This window comes from Thunnus maccoyii, chromosome 9 (genome assembly GCF_910596095.1).
Source record: "Thunnus maccoyii chromosome 9, fThuMac1.1, whole genome shotgun sequence".
Taxonomy (NCBI): Eukaryota; Metazoa; Chordata; class Actinopteri; order Scombriformes; family Scombridae; genus Thunnus; species Thunnus maccoyii.
The window spans coordinates 7,715,677-7,728,477 of NC_056541.1; the positions used below are offsets into that span (position 1 = coordinate 7,715,677).

Consider the following 12,801-nt stretch of genomic DNA (forward strand, 5'->3'; position numbering starts at 1 on the left):
ATCTTAAGTGTTTTTATTCGATGGGATTCCATTTTTTTCCCAACAAAGAGTTTGGGGGAGAAATCTCTTACAGCCTTGAACACACACACACACACACAAAGAAGTTAAATTTATGTTACAAGCTAGTTTGAGATAGCATTCAACATAGCCTGTATTATCTTGACTCCCCTACTCCCCATTGGAGTTTATATTTCCTCCATATTATATAATATTTTAATACATCAATAATTTGTCAGGGTGAAGAGCCATTCACCGTATTCATACGTGTCATATTAGTCCTGCACCTGGACTCCAGATGTCCTTTATTCAAACAGCAGATGTCCATTACATCAGTGATATTACAGAGACCACTTGTTTTAATGTTGTCCTTTCTGAATTGCGAGATTGGTTTATAAAAGGCGTACGAATTCAAGTAGTAAATTTGTGATTATGTCGAAAGCATATGTTATGCAATGTAGCGTCCGAAGACGCCAGGAGATAACGGCTAGTCGCCTCCAGCATGACAACATGAGCAAATCAGCAACCTGATGAAAATAATACAGTTACTCAGTGACTTGAACTAAATAAAGATGCGTTCACTTCTGGTACATATAAAAAAGGGCATAAAAAAGGCCTTAAAGGTTGCGTTAGTACACGGAAGAAAGCTGAGGTGCCGCTCTACTTCTGGAGGGACTTTGGCCTTCACACGGGAAGCCGATGAGGTGTTTTATATGCCATAATATTTTTTTTTGCGATACGTGACACATATTACTCTGGGCAAGAGTCTACGCCGGGGCCAATTGATTCATGATAATGTCCCATGGAAAAAATGAGCTGTGGGCCTTTGTTGTGGTGCACCCGAACCCATTTTGCACCAAGCACCAAGCAGTATTCCTGAATGTGGTGTTAGTTTGCAGAAATCATTTTAAACACAAATTAATTCAAGAACATAACTGAAATATTAAAAAGGTATTAAAAGTAGATTTTGACACAGGACTCCTTTATAAGACAGGGTTGCAACATTAGGTAAAGCTGTGTGAGCCTTCGGGGGATTTAGCATTTCAGTTTTTATTGTGTTGTTGAGGTTAATATACCAAATGACTTCGCAATTTATTAGATTACCACAAAGTCATTTCCCCGAGGCAGTTGCCAAACTTGGCTGCTTGGGAATCCAGCCTTGGTGTATGCTAAATTAAGAAACACTGCTGTTAGACTAGAACATTGGCTTTTTACCTCCAACAACTATAACTAACTGCTCATTAAGTCAACAGTAGTTTTCCAGCCTTAAACAGTGAACTACTGTAACTACAATATCCAACCACACAGGTGCACCTGTCATTAACAGCTGACATGAACGCCACATTTAGTAAATTCTTAGCTACATGCATCATTACTAAACCCACAGAAACCATAGCGTCATATTAACAGTATAACCTGAACATGACTACAAAACTAGACAGTAACATGGCAGCATCTGTGCTTCCCTTTACCCAGGATGCTACAGTGTGAATTCACACTATGTCAGAATATAGTGATCTGAGTTGAGCTGAGGCGTCTCAGTAAACAGCCACTTTGCTCCTTCTCTTAATTCGTCTGCAGTCATACGGGTTTTCTCTAATCTCTCTCTGCCTTGAAGCTGCTTTAGGAGACCATGTCCCTGCATGCATGAAAGAGAACTTGCTGTTGTTGCATCTATCCTGCTGCAGATGGAGGGGTGTTGCTGCTGCCGCCGCCGCCGCCGCCTGCTTTCCCTGGGCAAACAAGGCAGAGCAGGTCAGGACTCGGCCCTCTAACCCCCATGTAGCCTCCTTTCTTAACTGTACCTCTTTTTTCTCCCGCTGCGTAGCCGCCTGCTATTGACTTTGGTTGTTTATTTCATCTCAGAGCGGTGAAATGTAAAAGGAAAGTGCTGCAGAAGGTGCTACTGGGTTCATAAAATGCTTGAAACTTTCTTCAGACTGACAGATATCCCTTTGATGAGATCTATCACTGTCAAACTTGAAAGGATAGACTGCAAATGCTTTGCCTTTTGATGGCAGAATGAAAGTGGAGCAAAAGTAGTGGTCTAAGAAAAGGTGCGGTATGTGCTGCGGTTCAATGGGGCATTAAGTCATCTATGATAGGAGTTCAAAACCTCACCACTCAAGTCTAAGGGTTCCAGAGATGGTTCACAGGATAGAAAAAAAAAAAATACAAAGAAATAATGTGTTTGTTTGAAACTTTCTTCTAATCTTCGCCTGTTTCTCGCGATATACCGGATGACTGAACTTTACATCGTCATGCACATTGAAACACATTCAGATAAAACAAATCTGAAAAGGTAGAAATCATCATTTCTGGTTGAACCAGTCACAAAAAAACTGACCAAAAAAGGTGGGGTAACTGCCTTTTTTTTTTTTTTTTTTTATAACAGTGAACTGGATTTCTTATCTTCATCTGACATTGCATGCACCTTTCCTTTTGTTGTGTCCCAATAAAGATAACATCAAAGCAGGAAATGTCTGTGGCTGTAAAAAGGATTTGAACAAACCATGGCAGCGAGATGGTGCAATATTCCAGTGTTTACCTCATTCAGTTACGACTTATCTCACCAAGTCAATCTATATGACTGTATCTTAGTCAACAATTAAACTGCCAGATCCTTCCGACGGGTGAAAAAGTACATTTACTCATGTAGCGTACTCCGGTTTTGAGGTACTTTATACTTCTACTTTACCACATTTCAGTGGTAACTATTGTACTTTTTACTCTACTTTTCAAACAAATTTATTAAACCTTCTTATTAAGTAAAAAACTTCATCCACCGCTGATCATAAAGTCACATTTAACCATGGACAACCACCATCCAGATGTCCCATTGAAATTTTATCGCTATATTGGTCTCTAATAAATGATACTAATATCTCCCGGCGTCTGCCAGGTGAATTCCTGCCCTCCTTATCTCCATGTTTCTCTTTCTCTCTCCTTCCATTACCTCACTGTCTCAGCTTTAATGTCGCCCTCATACACCCACACACACACACACACACATATACACACACCACTTCTTCTCCATCTCCTTTTGCTAGGCCCAACCTTGGCTCCCTGGCGGAGCATAAAAGAAAAGTTTTAAACCACAAGAGCAGGATGCCATTTTCACCCCCGCTAACCCTCCGGTGAAGGAATCATCTATAGCGGGGAGAGGCCTCAGATTAGCTGTGCGGGGACCAGGGGAGGGGGGGGGGGGGGGGGGCTTCAGTTTCCAGCTTCCGTGCCAGGCCATGGGCCCGAGCCTTAAAGACAACATGGCCCTGACATACACAGCGGGGCGCAGGACACGAGGATTCTCACGCACACACACACACACACAAGCGCATTCCCCCTACAAAGCAACCGGCTTAGACGGAGATGAAGAGAGAAAAGACAGGGCTTTGGTTGACGTGGGTGGATGTCTGGTTCTATCTTTACTAAGATTTACTTTTTCCACGGCTCATCTTTTTGATCCAGCGCCGCCCCGTCTTTCTGGGTGCTGTTTGACAGACAGGAGAGCTTTAGCTGCGGCTGGTGTCTGACTTTCAAATAACAATCGTGATTAAGAACTAAAAATCAATGTAAGAGTGGGGGAAAAAAAGAAGTAGAAACTACTCCGCAGCGGTGATAAGGGTACTTTTCTTGTCTTTCCTCTCATTTCCCCTCCTCTCTTCTTCTCCTCACTCTTTTTTCTCCCCTCGCCTTCTCTCTCTCCCTCCATCTCTCTCTCATCTTAAGTCCCCGGGGCTCCTTTCTTCTCTCTTTAAATAGGGGCCTGAGCTGTGAAGTCTAATAATGGTCATTTGGCCTCCCATTGAAAGCTGGGTAATTCGGCCCAGGGACGGCTCACTTTGAGCCACATGACACAAGGAGCTTCCCAGTGACCATGGAAACCAGCTCTGTGGGATCCCGGGCGCCTCCAAGCGCCGTGAAACGTGGTGAGGCAGTGATTTAGGAGAGGCACTTTTTTTTTTTTTTTTTTTTTCAGGAGGAGGGGGGGGGGGTGGTTGGGGATCGACGTAGGAAGGTGGGTGCGGGTTCCAACGCAGCCTAAGAGAGAGGGGGGGTGAGAGAGGGAGAAAGACATGCAGAGACACAGTGAGTGAGAGAGAGAGAGAGAGAGAGAGAGAGAGAGAGAGAGAGAGAGAGAGAGGCCCCTGCCTGGTCACAGTGGAAACCTCTCCCGACACCCCACCAGGAAGAGCGGCCAAGATAATATCAGCAAGTTGAGGCGTACACAAACATGAAAGGAGAGCCCAAGAGGCAGGCCCCTGAGTGCGCCGCGCTTCACAAGCTTTTTTCTCTCTCTCTCTCTCTCTCTCTTTTTTCTTCTCTCCCTGCTGCTCCTCCTCTCTTTTTCAATTTCTCTTTCTACCTCTCCCCTCCATGCTGCGGTGTTTGAAAGTGTTTGTGCAAGCATGTTTGGGGCAAGGGGCAGGTGGAGAGGAAGCAAAAGAGTTTACCCCTTAACACTGCTAAGCTAGCCAGATGCTGCTGATTGGTTACATTTGTTTCTGTCCTATAACTTTTTCATTTTCCAGTTTTTAATTTGGTGTTTAGGGCTACTACGGTATCAAAACATTGTGAATGCAATTGGTTATTGATCATTTATTGAGTGCCCTGTAGTGAGTTTAAATAGTCTGTGAGAACTTTCAGGTTTTTTAATGTTTTTGTGGGGGATTTGCAACCTTTAAAATATTTTCTGTAATCCGTGAACTTGACAAAAAAAACATATAGCACATTTTTAGAGGGCAACATAATTTCGAGGAAAGGAACTGAAGAGAAAGTTGAAATCTGCCCTCAAACTGCTACATCTAACAAGGAAGAGAAGTTCATGAAGTTACTACAACATTAGTCACCATTACACTTCAGGCTACAGCTGCCAATGTTCGCTGCTCTGATTTAAACAGCCCAGAATTGACTTTCAATTCGCTGCACTCAACTGAAAAGAAGTAAACCCTATCATTTTCAGGAATAGCATAGGGGAAAATTGTGTTATCGATATCCTTCTTACATCTTTATGGCTACACCATGAAAAGATTTCTTTTGAGAGCTTTAAGGAAGAAACAAGCTTCATCGGTACTGAACAAAAGCCACTGAAGTAAATCAATCACTATTGTGGTTTCACTGCAATTTAACAAAACATTCTGGAGACTGCACAGTGTAAACTACATCAATTTCCTATCTGTTGTCAAGGCTCTCTGCCTCGCTAAAAGATCTTTGCAGTGAGAGGCGAGGAGAGGAAAGGCATAAAAGTGGAAAGGAGTGAGAAGAAAGTGATGAGAGAGACAGTGAGTCATTCAACCGTCTGCATCAAAACACAAGCTGATTCGCCAGGCTTCTACTTCTTCTTATCCAGACTGATAAACAGTGGATGAGCTAATGCGTGCACACATACACAACATCAACAAATACACCCACCGATCAGACAACATTGCAAACCATGAAGGGCAACACAGTGTATTAGAAGTGGTCTGAAAACAAGGCCAAAATCCAGCCAGTTCAATCCAGCATTGAAGCGCCTTTTTACAACAGGCCCTGCGGCATGACACCCTACTGGCAATGCCGTGGCCTCGACACGACCTCTAACACACACCTGAGTGTGTAGGACAGCTAACCTGGCCGCAGGCTCGGAGCCAGTCGACCGCGATATCACACTCATCTGTCTGTTGCCATTTCTTTCTTTTTTAATGCAGGGCTTTCTCTTCTTCAGACGCACACACACCCCATCCTTGTAGGCCTCGTGTACTTTCTATGTCCCCATCATTCCACTCACATACACACACTACACCCTCTCTGCAGCTCTGGCCGAGATGCCAGACACAGTTAGAGTCCAAAAGCCACTTAGCACTAAGAAGCAGCAGCTGTTTGCTCTGGCGTGCTGTCCCATAGTGCCAACTTGAGGGCCACGGTAGAAGACATAGTCCTCTGCCCGCTCACATTGTTCCATGGCAACTGTGGTTTTAGGATTATGTTTGTATGTGTGTCAAAGACAGAGCTTCCCACACAGGATACACATTTTATGGTTGTGTGCCTCTGGCAAAAACTTTAAAGTAGCTAGCTTTATTTCTGGGAGGATATGTCAATAAAGATCTTGAAACTTTTCTTGTTGCTCTAGTTATTTTTAAGTGCTTTGTAGCGGCCTGTCTTGCGCTCCGCTGCAATGAAATGTTGTCTTTGGCTGGTGTTTAAGGTGGAACTGATCGTGGTTCAGAGACGAGCTGGTCAAGGGCAGCGCCAGGCCACACACAACAAGCGCATACCAGCGAGATTTACATGCTATGCCAGCCAAGAGGCTTGCTTTACACAAGCTGCAGGGCTGTGTGGGAGGATGGGTCGCATTTTTCTGCTTATGTGCATACAAAAAAAAAAAAAAAAAAAAAAAAAGTTGTACCAAGCGAGACACAAATCCCAGCCACCCACTTACCAAACCAGACACATTCGCCTTCGTCATCTTCTCGAGAAGCCAAGCCCCCAACCTCTTTCCCTTCACTCTGTCCTCTAACTCCCACTCCTTTCTCTATCCGCCACCGCTCCATTCCTCTGCCCTTCCTCCCTTGGCTGCCCGAGTTGGGGGGCTGATGTCATGAGAGCGCGGGCAGGATGAAAGGGGGAAAAAGCCGGCATGCTAAGGCCCCGTGTGGCCATTGGACTGACATCGCGGTACTTGAAAGAGGAGATATCTCACTGGCACGGCGACAAAGACCCCGACCAGCCTGGGCCACCAATGAAAGCCAGTGGCATGAGTTCATGTTCCAGAGGCGCTGCCAAAAATCGCAGTGTATGTGTGTGAAAAGACAGTGTAGAGAAGTAGGGAGGGAGGCCAGTTCTGAGAAGCAGCAGGGAGGAAATGACAACCGAGAATATGTTATTGACTGCAATAAATAGTTCAAATTGAGAATGGATACATGCATGCGGAGGTGTGAGCATGATTTACAACATCGACAAACACCTCAGAGAAAACAGAGACTTGATAAGCTCTAACTAAACTACTTGCGTGTGTGTTCTGCTAGCGCTGGGACACCTTTCAGTGTCACCAAACCGCTTCGAACACTGTCTCAAACACATTTAATTAGCTACAGTATGAAGCGATATGCTCTTGGCTTTTCTTGCTGTTGGGGGAGGGCTACTGCTGTGGCACACAGAGGTCAGAGGTTTACCAGTCCTGCAGCTCTCACAGGAACCAGACAGGAAGTGCAGGAAAAAACTGTGTACATATATATGACACGCCAGCACTTTTGTGAGGGTTTGCTTGTGGACTTCAGAGGCCCGGCACGACTGCCCTCTTTTCCTCCTCTTCCTCTACTGCTGATATTCGCTGATGTCAGAGCATCTCTGCAACAGTGAGAAATCCTTAAGTCGCTCAGCTGGATAATTTAGTAAGAGCTAAAATCACATTGGTTTAATATTGACAGCAGCATCAGCAGCATATAAGGAACTGTGCAGGATTTCTTTTAAGTCAAGTAAGGAATAAAGATTAAAGAGAAAAAAAGAAACTACACAAACTATGCAAAGACCTGCAGAACCTAGACAGTGAATGCTCATCCCTTTTAAACCAGAAATGCTTCCTCAATCATGTTTTGCTTTAAAAGCTATCTGTATGACCATATGCATCAGCCAATTAGGACCGGACACTTAAAATAAAAGCAAACCCCATCCTTGTGTGCAGCCGACTTTAAATAGAGGAGAGGAACGCCCCTTCGTACACGTTGACCAGCTCCTAAGCACAGCGGGGGGGGGGTCCTTGTGTTCCCAGACACTTTATATTTAGACATGGATTAGAGTAAACAGCGTGTTTTCCCTGCGATTCCGTTTTGTGCATTCACTGGGATTTTTTGTAATTGAATGGAATCTAAATTGACCAGACAAGACCCCGACACTGTTGGTGGCAAAGTGGTAGCAAAGTGGAGTGGGCTCTTGGGTTCAGACAGGGGCCAGTCGGGTAGGGCGAGTGGGGGAGGTGTGGGGTTGCCACGCATGAGGCCAGACCAGGCGGGGTGAGTGTGTGTGTGTGTGTAAGAGTGGGCATAGTATCCGGACTGGGGCTGGGCACGGTGGCCTGGCTGGCTGGGCAGAGTAAGCAGACTGGCAGGGGGTAAACACTGCGCTGTCTGGCCTGGCAAAAGCGGCGGTGCCAACGCAAAGCACCCAGCTGTGTTCGGGCCCCGGGGCGAGGGTCTGTCAAGATGCAACAATGGGCTTTCCCTCCTCTAATTATAGTCCTGGCTGAATAAACACAGAGGAGCTAGAGTGGTGTAGAGGTTAGGGAGGCTGGCTGGAGGCCAAAAGGTCACAGGGCAAGGTTCCTGCCATCCTCACTACACTGTCCCTTAGTGAAGCACCAAACTCAGAATGTATAAAAATGGCCTGCTCATTAGCGCTCTGCTTTGACTGGTTCCACTGGGCGGAAGGTGTGGGTTTCTGGTACTCCGGGCGCCCTTGTGGCTCAGTTGGCTAAGGCACATGCCCTGTACCCAAAACATTCTGGGTCTGAATGTCCACCCTGTGTTTTCCATCTTTCCTGTTTTTATTTGTTCCATAAAGCCTTAATCTCAACAACAATTAAACAAAAGACAAGCTGGTATTGAATCGCTGCCCTTTTGACTTAGCATCCTATCTGATGTTACATACCTGTAGCTAGCCACAAGAGACCAGGTATCAGTATGCTTACAGTATTAAAAACATCCCCTACTTACCATTAAAATCATCATTTTTTATAGGCTGAAACCCTGTCAGTCTTACCGTCCTACAGGCATACCGTTCTCATGACAGGCATTCAGTTCCCATGACAATTATAGTGGTGGTAAATAGAAACTACTTTTGTAAACCAGTTATAGTTTCCTTGGTTTCCCTCTGGAACTGTTAAACACCCCTCAAACATGGATGCATTACCCGTGTGAAGGCCATTTACTAGTGAGCGAAGCCGCCGCTGAGATGGATATATTCTTAGCTGCAGTCGAAGAGAGAGAGAGAGAGAGAGTGTGTGAGCGCCGAACATTAGGTCAGTTTTCAGGTCTCACTATAAGCATCTGTTAGGTAGCAGCAGCCGTCACCGGAGAAAGTGCACCATTAGCATGTCTATATGGTACAAGGGCTCCTTAAATTATGAATGGCTGCTCTCTTTCTGTCACCGGGCATGCACAGGATAAATGAGACTATAGCCAGAAACACCCCCCCCACTCCCCCCCTCCATCCCCCATCCTCTGGGGAATGTTGGTACATTCCATTAAGAGGAACACTTAATTAAAGCATGATAAAATACCACTCGGAGACTCCAGAGGGGTCTGGGCACTGGAGGAGGGAGGGGGGGTGATGAGAGACAAGGGAGGGATTCAGTTCAACCTTCATTCTTCCAGCAATGGGAAGTAAAAAAGGAAAATAAAACAAAATCATCCCTCTGTGAATTGTCTGCGTGACTACAAAAAGATCAAAAGATAAATTCTTAAAAGGTTTTTAATTAAGTGGGAGAAAGAATTTTCTTTAGCTTGACTGTAGCAAAGGGGCCGGGCCGTCTATATATAAAAACACAAAACAACGCAGAGCCGTCTGCACATTTCTGCTCCGTCACTCCCCGAGCCAAAAAATGTCTCAAGCCCAAACATTCAATACACACCTGATAGCGTTTCTGTTTATTTTGATCTGTAGCCTTGAGACTTTCAAGATTCTGTTTGCATGCAAAAAGTAATCCAATTCTCATCCTTTTCACGTCCAAGATGTGAAGTTTGGCTGTAGATAGCAGATATAAAAAAAAAAAACAAAAAACACTAAATTCTGGGTGTTCTGGGTCTGGAAGTCTGAGTATTTTTACCCTGAATATGGCCGTATAACAAATATGCAGCGAATGAAGCAGTAATCTAGTCATCTGAAGTCCAGTATTAATACCACAAATATGTTTTTCAACTGAGGCAATTAATCACAATAAGGTGTCAAAAATAACTCGAGTCCAACTACAATATATTTATAACAAAGATGATGTTTTCAGAGCTGTGTTGCTACATTAGTATTCTTTCTGCCTCACACACACACACCACAAAGGTTAACATCACTGATATATTTACCTTTCCCAGTACGGTGAGACAACTGGGGTCCAGCTCTGGTTGCTCCAGTTTCACCACTCCGACCCAGCCGTACTCATATAGGTCCTCCTCATCGTTATTGTTACATAATCCCAAAGGATGCATCTGGAAAGAACAGATAGAAAGATAAATTAGTATTCGCATCAAAACAACAGAGTTACAGGTAACTTCAAAGGCGATGATGGGTAGCCTTGTCATGAACCCTTCAGTATAACATCGCCGATACAACAAGAAAAAGGATAATAAGTGACATGCACACATGGCAAGTTGTATCTCCAGTTCCTTAAAACGAGCGTGTGCAGAGTTTCATGACAACATGAAACGCTGCCCCACACGATGTGTCAAAGTTTGAGGGTCCCAGCATCAATGGCTTATAGATTTGCTCCAGGCGGCTGAGAACTGGACTAATCTCTCCTGGATACCCCCGTTGTTTGAAGGAGTGCAACAATTTATAATCCACTTGTCACCTATTTTCCATTATGAAACATAAGAGCTTAAGAGCATTACGTGTCTCTGAAGTATTCACCGTGTGCGGCGAAATCGTGAAAGATCTAAAACACGGAGTACGGTATTCTACCTGACCCCTCGAAGAACAGCAGTTGTATTTCTATTTAAAGGTGCTTCTACTCTTACTGCTGCAAATGATCAACGTTTCTGCAAATTCTACTGTGCATATGTGCACAACGACCGGAGTCTTTTCATCTTCTCTCACTAAAATTATGAAAATGGATGCTGATGTTTCCCATGCAGTGTGCTCAGTGTCTATCAGACTATTTTAAGTTGTCCTCTCATTACACTCAAGGCCACTAAATTGGCCCAGTTCTCTCTGCCAAAAAAGCTCTGCAGAGCCAGCTCCTAGACGATGTCTTTAGAGAAGATTAAAGCTAAAGGATGGCAGACATCACAAACACTGACTCACTCCCTGGGCCCAAAAGAAAAGAAGTTGGCAGCCTCCTTAATTGCAAACTAACAAAAGCATTTATCTTAAAGTATTTATCTCAAAGCGCTTCCGTTACTTTACTTGAATTATCTTGACTGTGGGAAGATGATGAAGAAGGCTAGAAGACTCGCCAAGTGTCAGACAACTTGTAACAGAATGAGAATTTTTTTTCAAAAACCTGAATCTGTATCACACGTTTTGACATCAAGAGACGGCTAGAGGCTGGTTATCTGAGCGTCAATCTTGCGGATGTGCTAGTATGCACTCCCAAGAGGTGTCTGTATCGTGAGGGAAGTCAGCAGATAACCCTAACAATCACAGCACACAAACACACAAACCAAAAGCAAAAGGCGGAGGAGAACAGCTGTCAGCCAGTCACTTTGAATGGAATAATATACTTTAAAGCTCTGATGAAACAAGCTTGGATTAAAACTGTAACCAAGTGGTGGCCCAAAATCCTGGATCCATTCCCCGTCCTGGCAACAGAGCAAAGACAAGTTTCTGTATTAGCATTAGAACTGGGCCAAACTGACCTGCAGGCCACTTATCCTATTAACCCAATGACCACAGCAACCCAATCAGCCAGCATTGTGGCGCCGAGCCCTTGGCCACTCTGGCCCTGGGGCCACTGCTGATGATGACCCAAGATACCCTTCTCCCTCTGGTGACCCCTGACCTTTGAACCCCACTTTATCACGTTGGGAGCAGGCTAGTCGTGCAGCAGGCCAATTGAAGAGATATTCAGCTGGCGCCTAGTCACTTCAGTGCCACAAGGGCGAGGGGTCAAGCCCCTGACCTGAAGGGGTTTTGGGGAGGACTTAGCTAAGAGTAAGGGGGTCAAATGCAAATCAGGCGGACTATGGAAGAGTCATAGGGAAGGAATGTGGACAACGTGTGCCGCTCTAGAGCTCCACAGCGTAGCGTTTCTGCCTTAGGGACGAAAGCTGACTGAAATCTTCACACTATCGGCTCTAACTGTGAAGAGCGAAGCAGGCTGGAACAGCAGATGTCGATTTGGAGAAATCACAAGCCTTTAAGGTAACCACGCTGGAGGAACATTTGAAACCGAAGACACATACACTTTCCCTTGAAACGGATTCTGAAAAGATCATTCATCCTTGAATCCTCCTCCTCAGGCCTCCCACACACACACACACACACACACATACACACACACACACACACACACAGGCAGACAAATGTTAGTATGACAAAAGATTAGGCTCCAATGTACAATCACAATCCTTGTCCTTCGAATCAAAACGGCTCATTCTCACAACAGAGTTCAGAAAACCAAAGAGGAGGTCATCATGAAGGAAGGCTACTCTGTCTCAAAATACCTTTTTTCACAAATCCACAGGATGCAGTCATCTTGTCCGCCCAGATTTCATAGATTCACTATGCATTTTCTGAAAGCTGCTTTTCTATGGCGTTAAACAGTTTCCAAACCCACACAGATAAAAACCAGGCGTGTTCACCTGATGCAAGCCCCGTACTCACGGGACCGCATTTGTGCACACGGAGCAGAAATGCTCTCTCGCAAGGATGCTTTTCCTGCTCCCGGATACCGCTCCGTGTGCTTGCATCACGTGCACGTACCTGCTTTTTATGTGCGCGGGTTTTGCAACTAATTAAAACGCCATACTTTTCCTCTATTGAGCATTTGTGTGCGGAGAGCTACTGAGCCCCGGATGACTGTTTGGAAGGTAGATATTAGCCTAGGGGCTGGCAGGAGCAGGGAGACTGCACAGGTATACATTACATACACATTTGGTATGATAATTTCAGAGTGTGTTC

The 12,801-nt window shown here is 44.9% G+C and overlaps 1 protein-coding gene across 3 annotated transcripts in view; it reads right to left on the reverse strand.

Annotated features, from left to right (window-relative positions):
* Positions 1 to 12,801, reverse strand: part of znrf3 (zinc and ring finger 3) — a 70,257-nt gene that overhangs the window by 22,416 nt on the left and 35,040 nt on the right. For all 3 annotated transcript variants that reach the window (XM_042421924.1, XM_042421923.1, XM_042421926.1), the window contains exon 2: positions 10,047 to 10,169. In XM_042421924.1, coding sequence (XP_042277858.1) covers positions 10,047 to 10,169 — 123 coding nt within the window. The remainder of the gene's footprint in view (positions 1 to 10,046; positions 10,170 to 12,801) is intronic.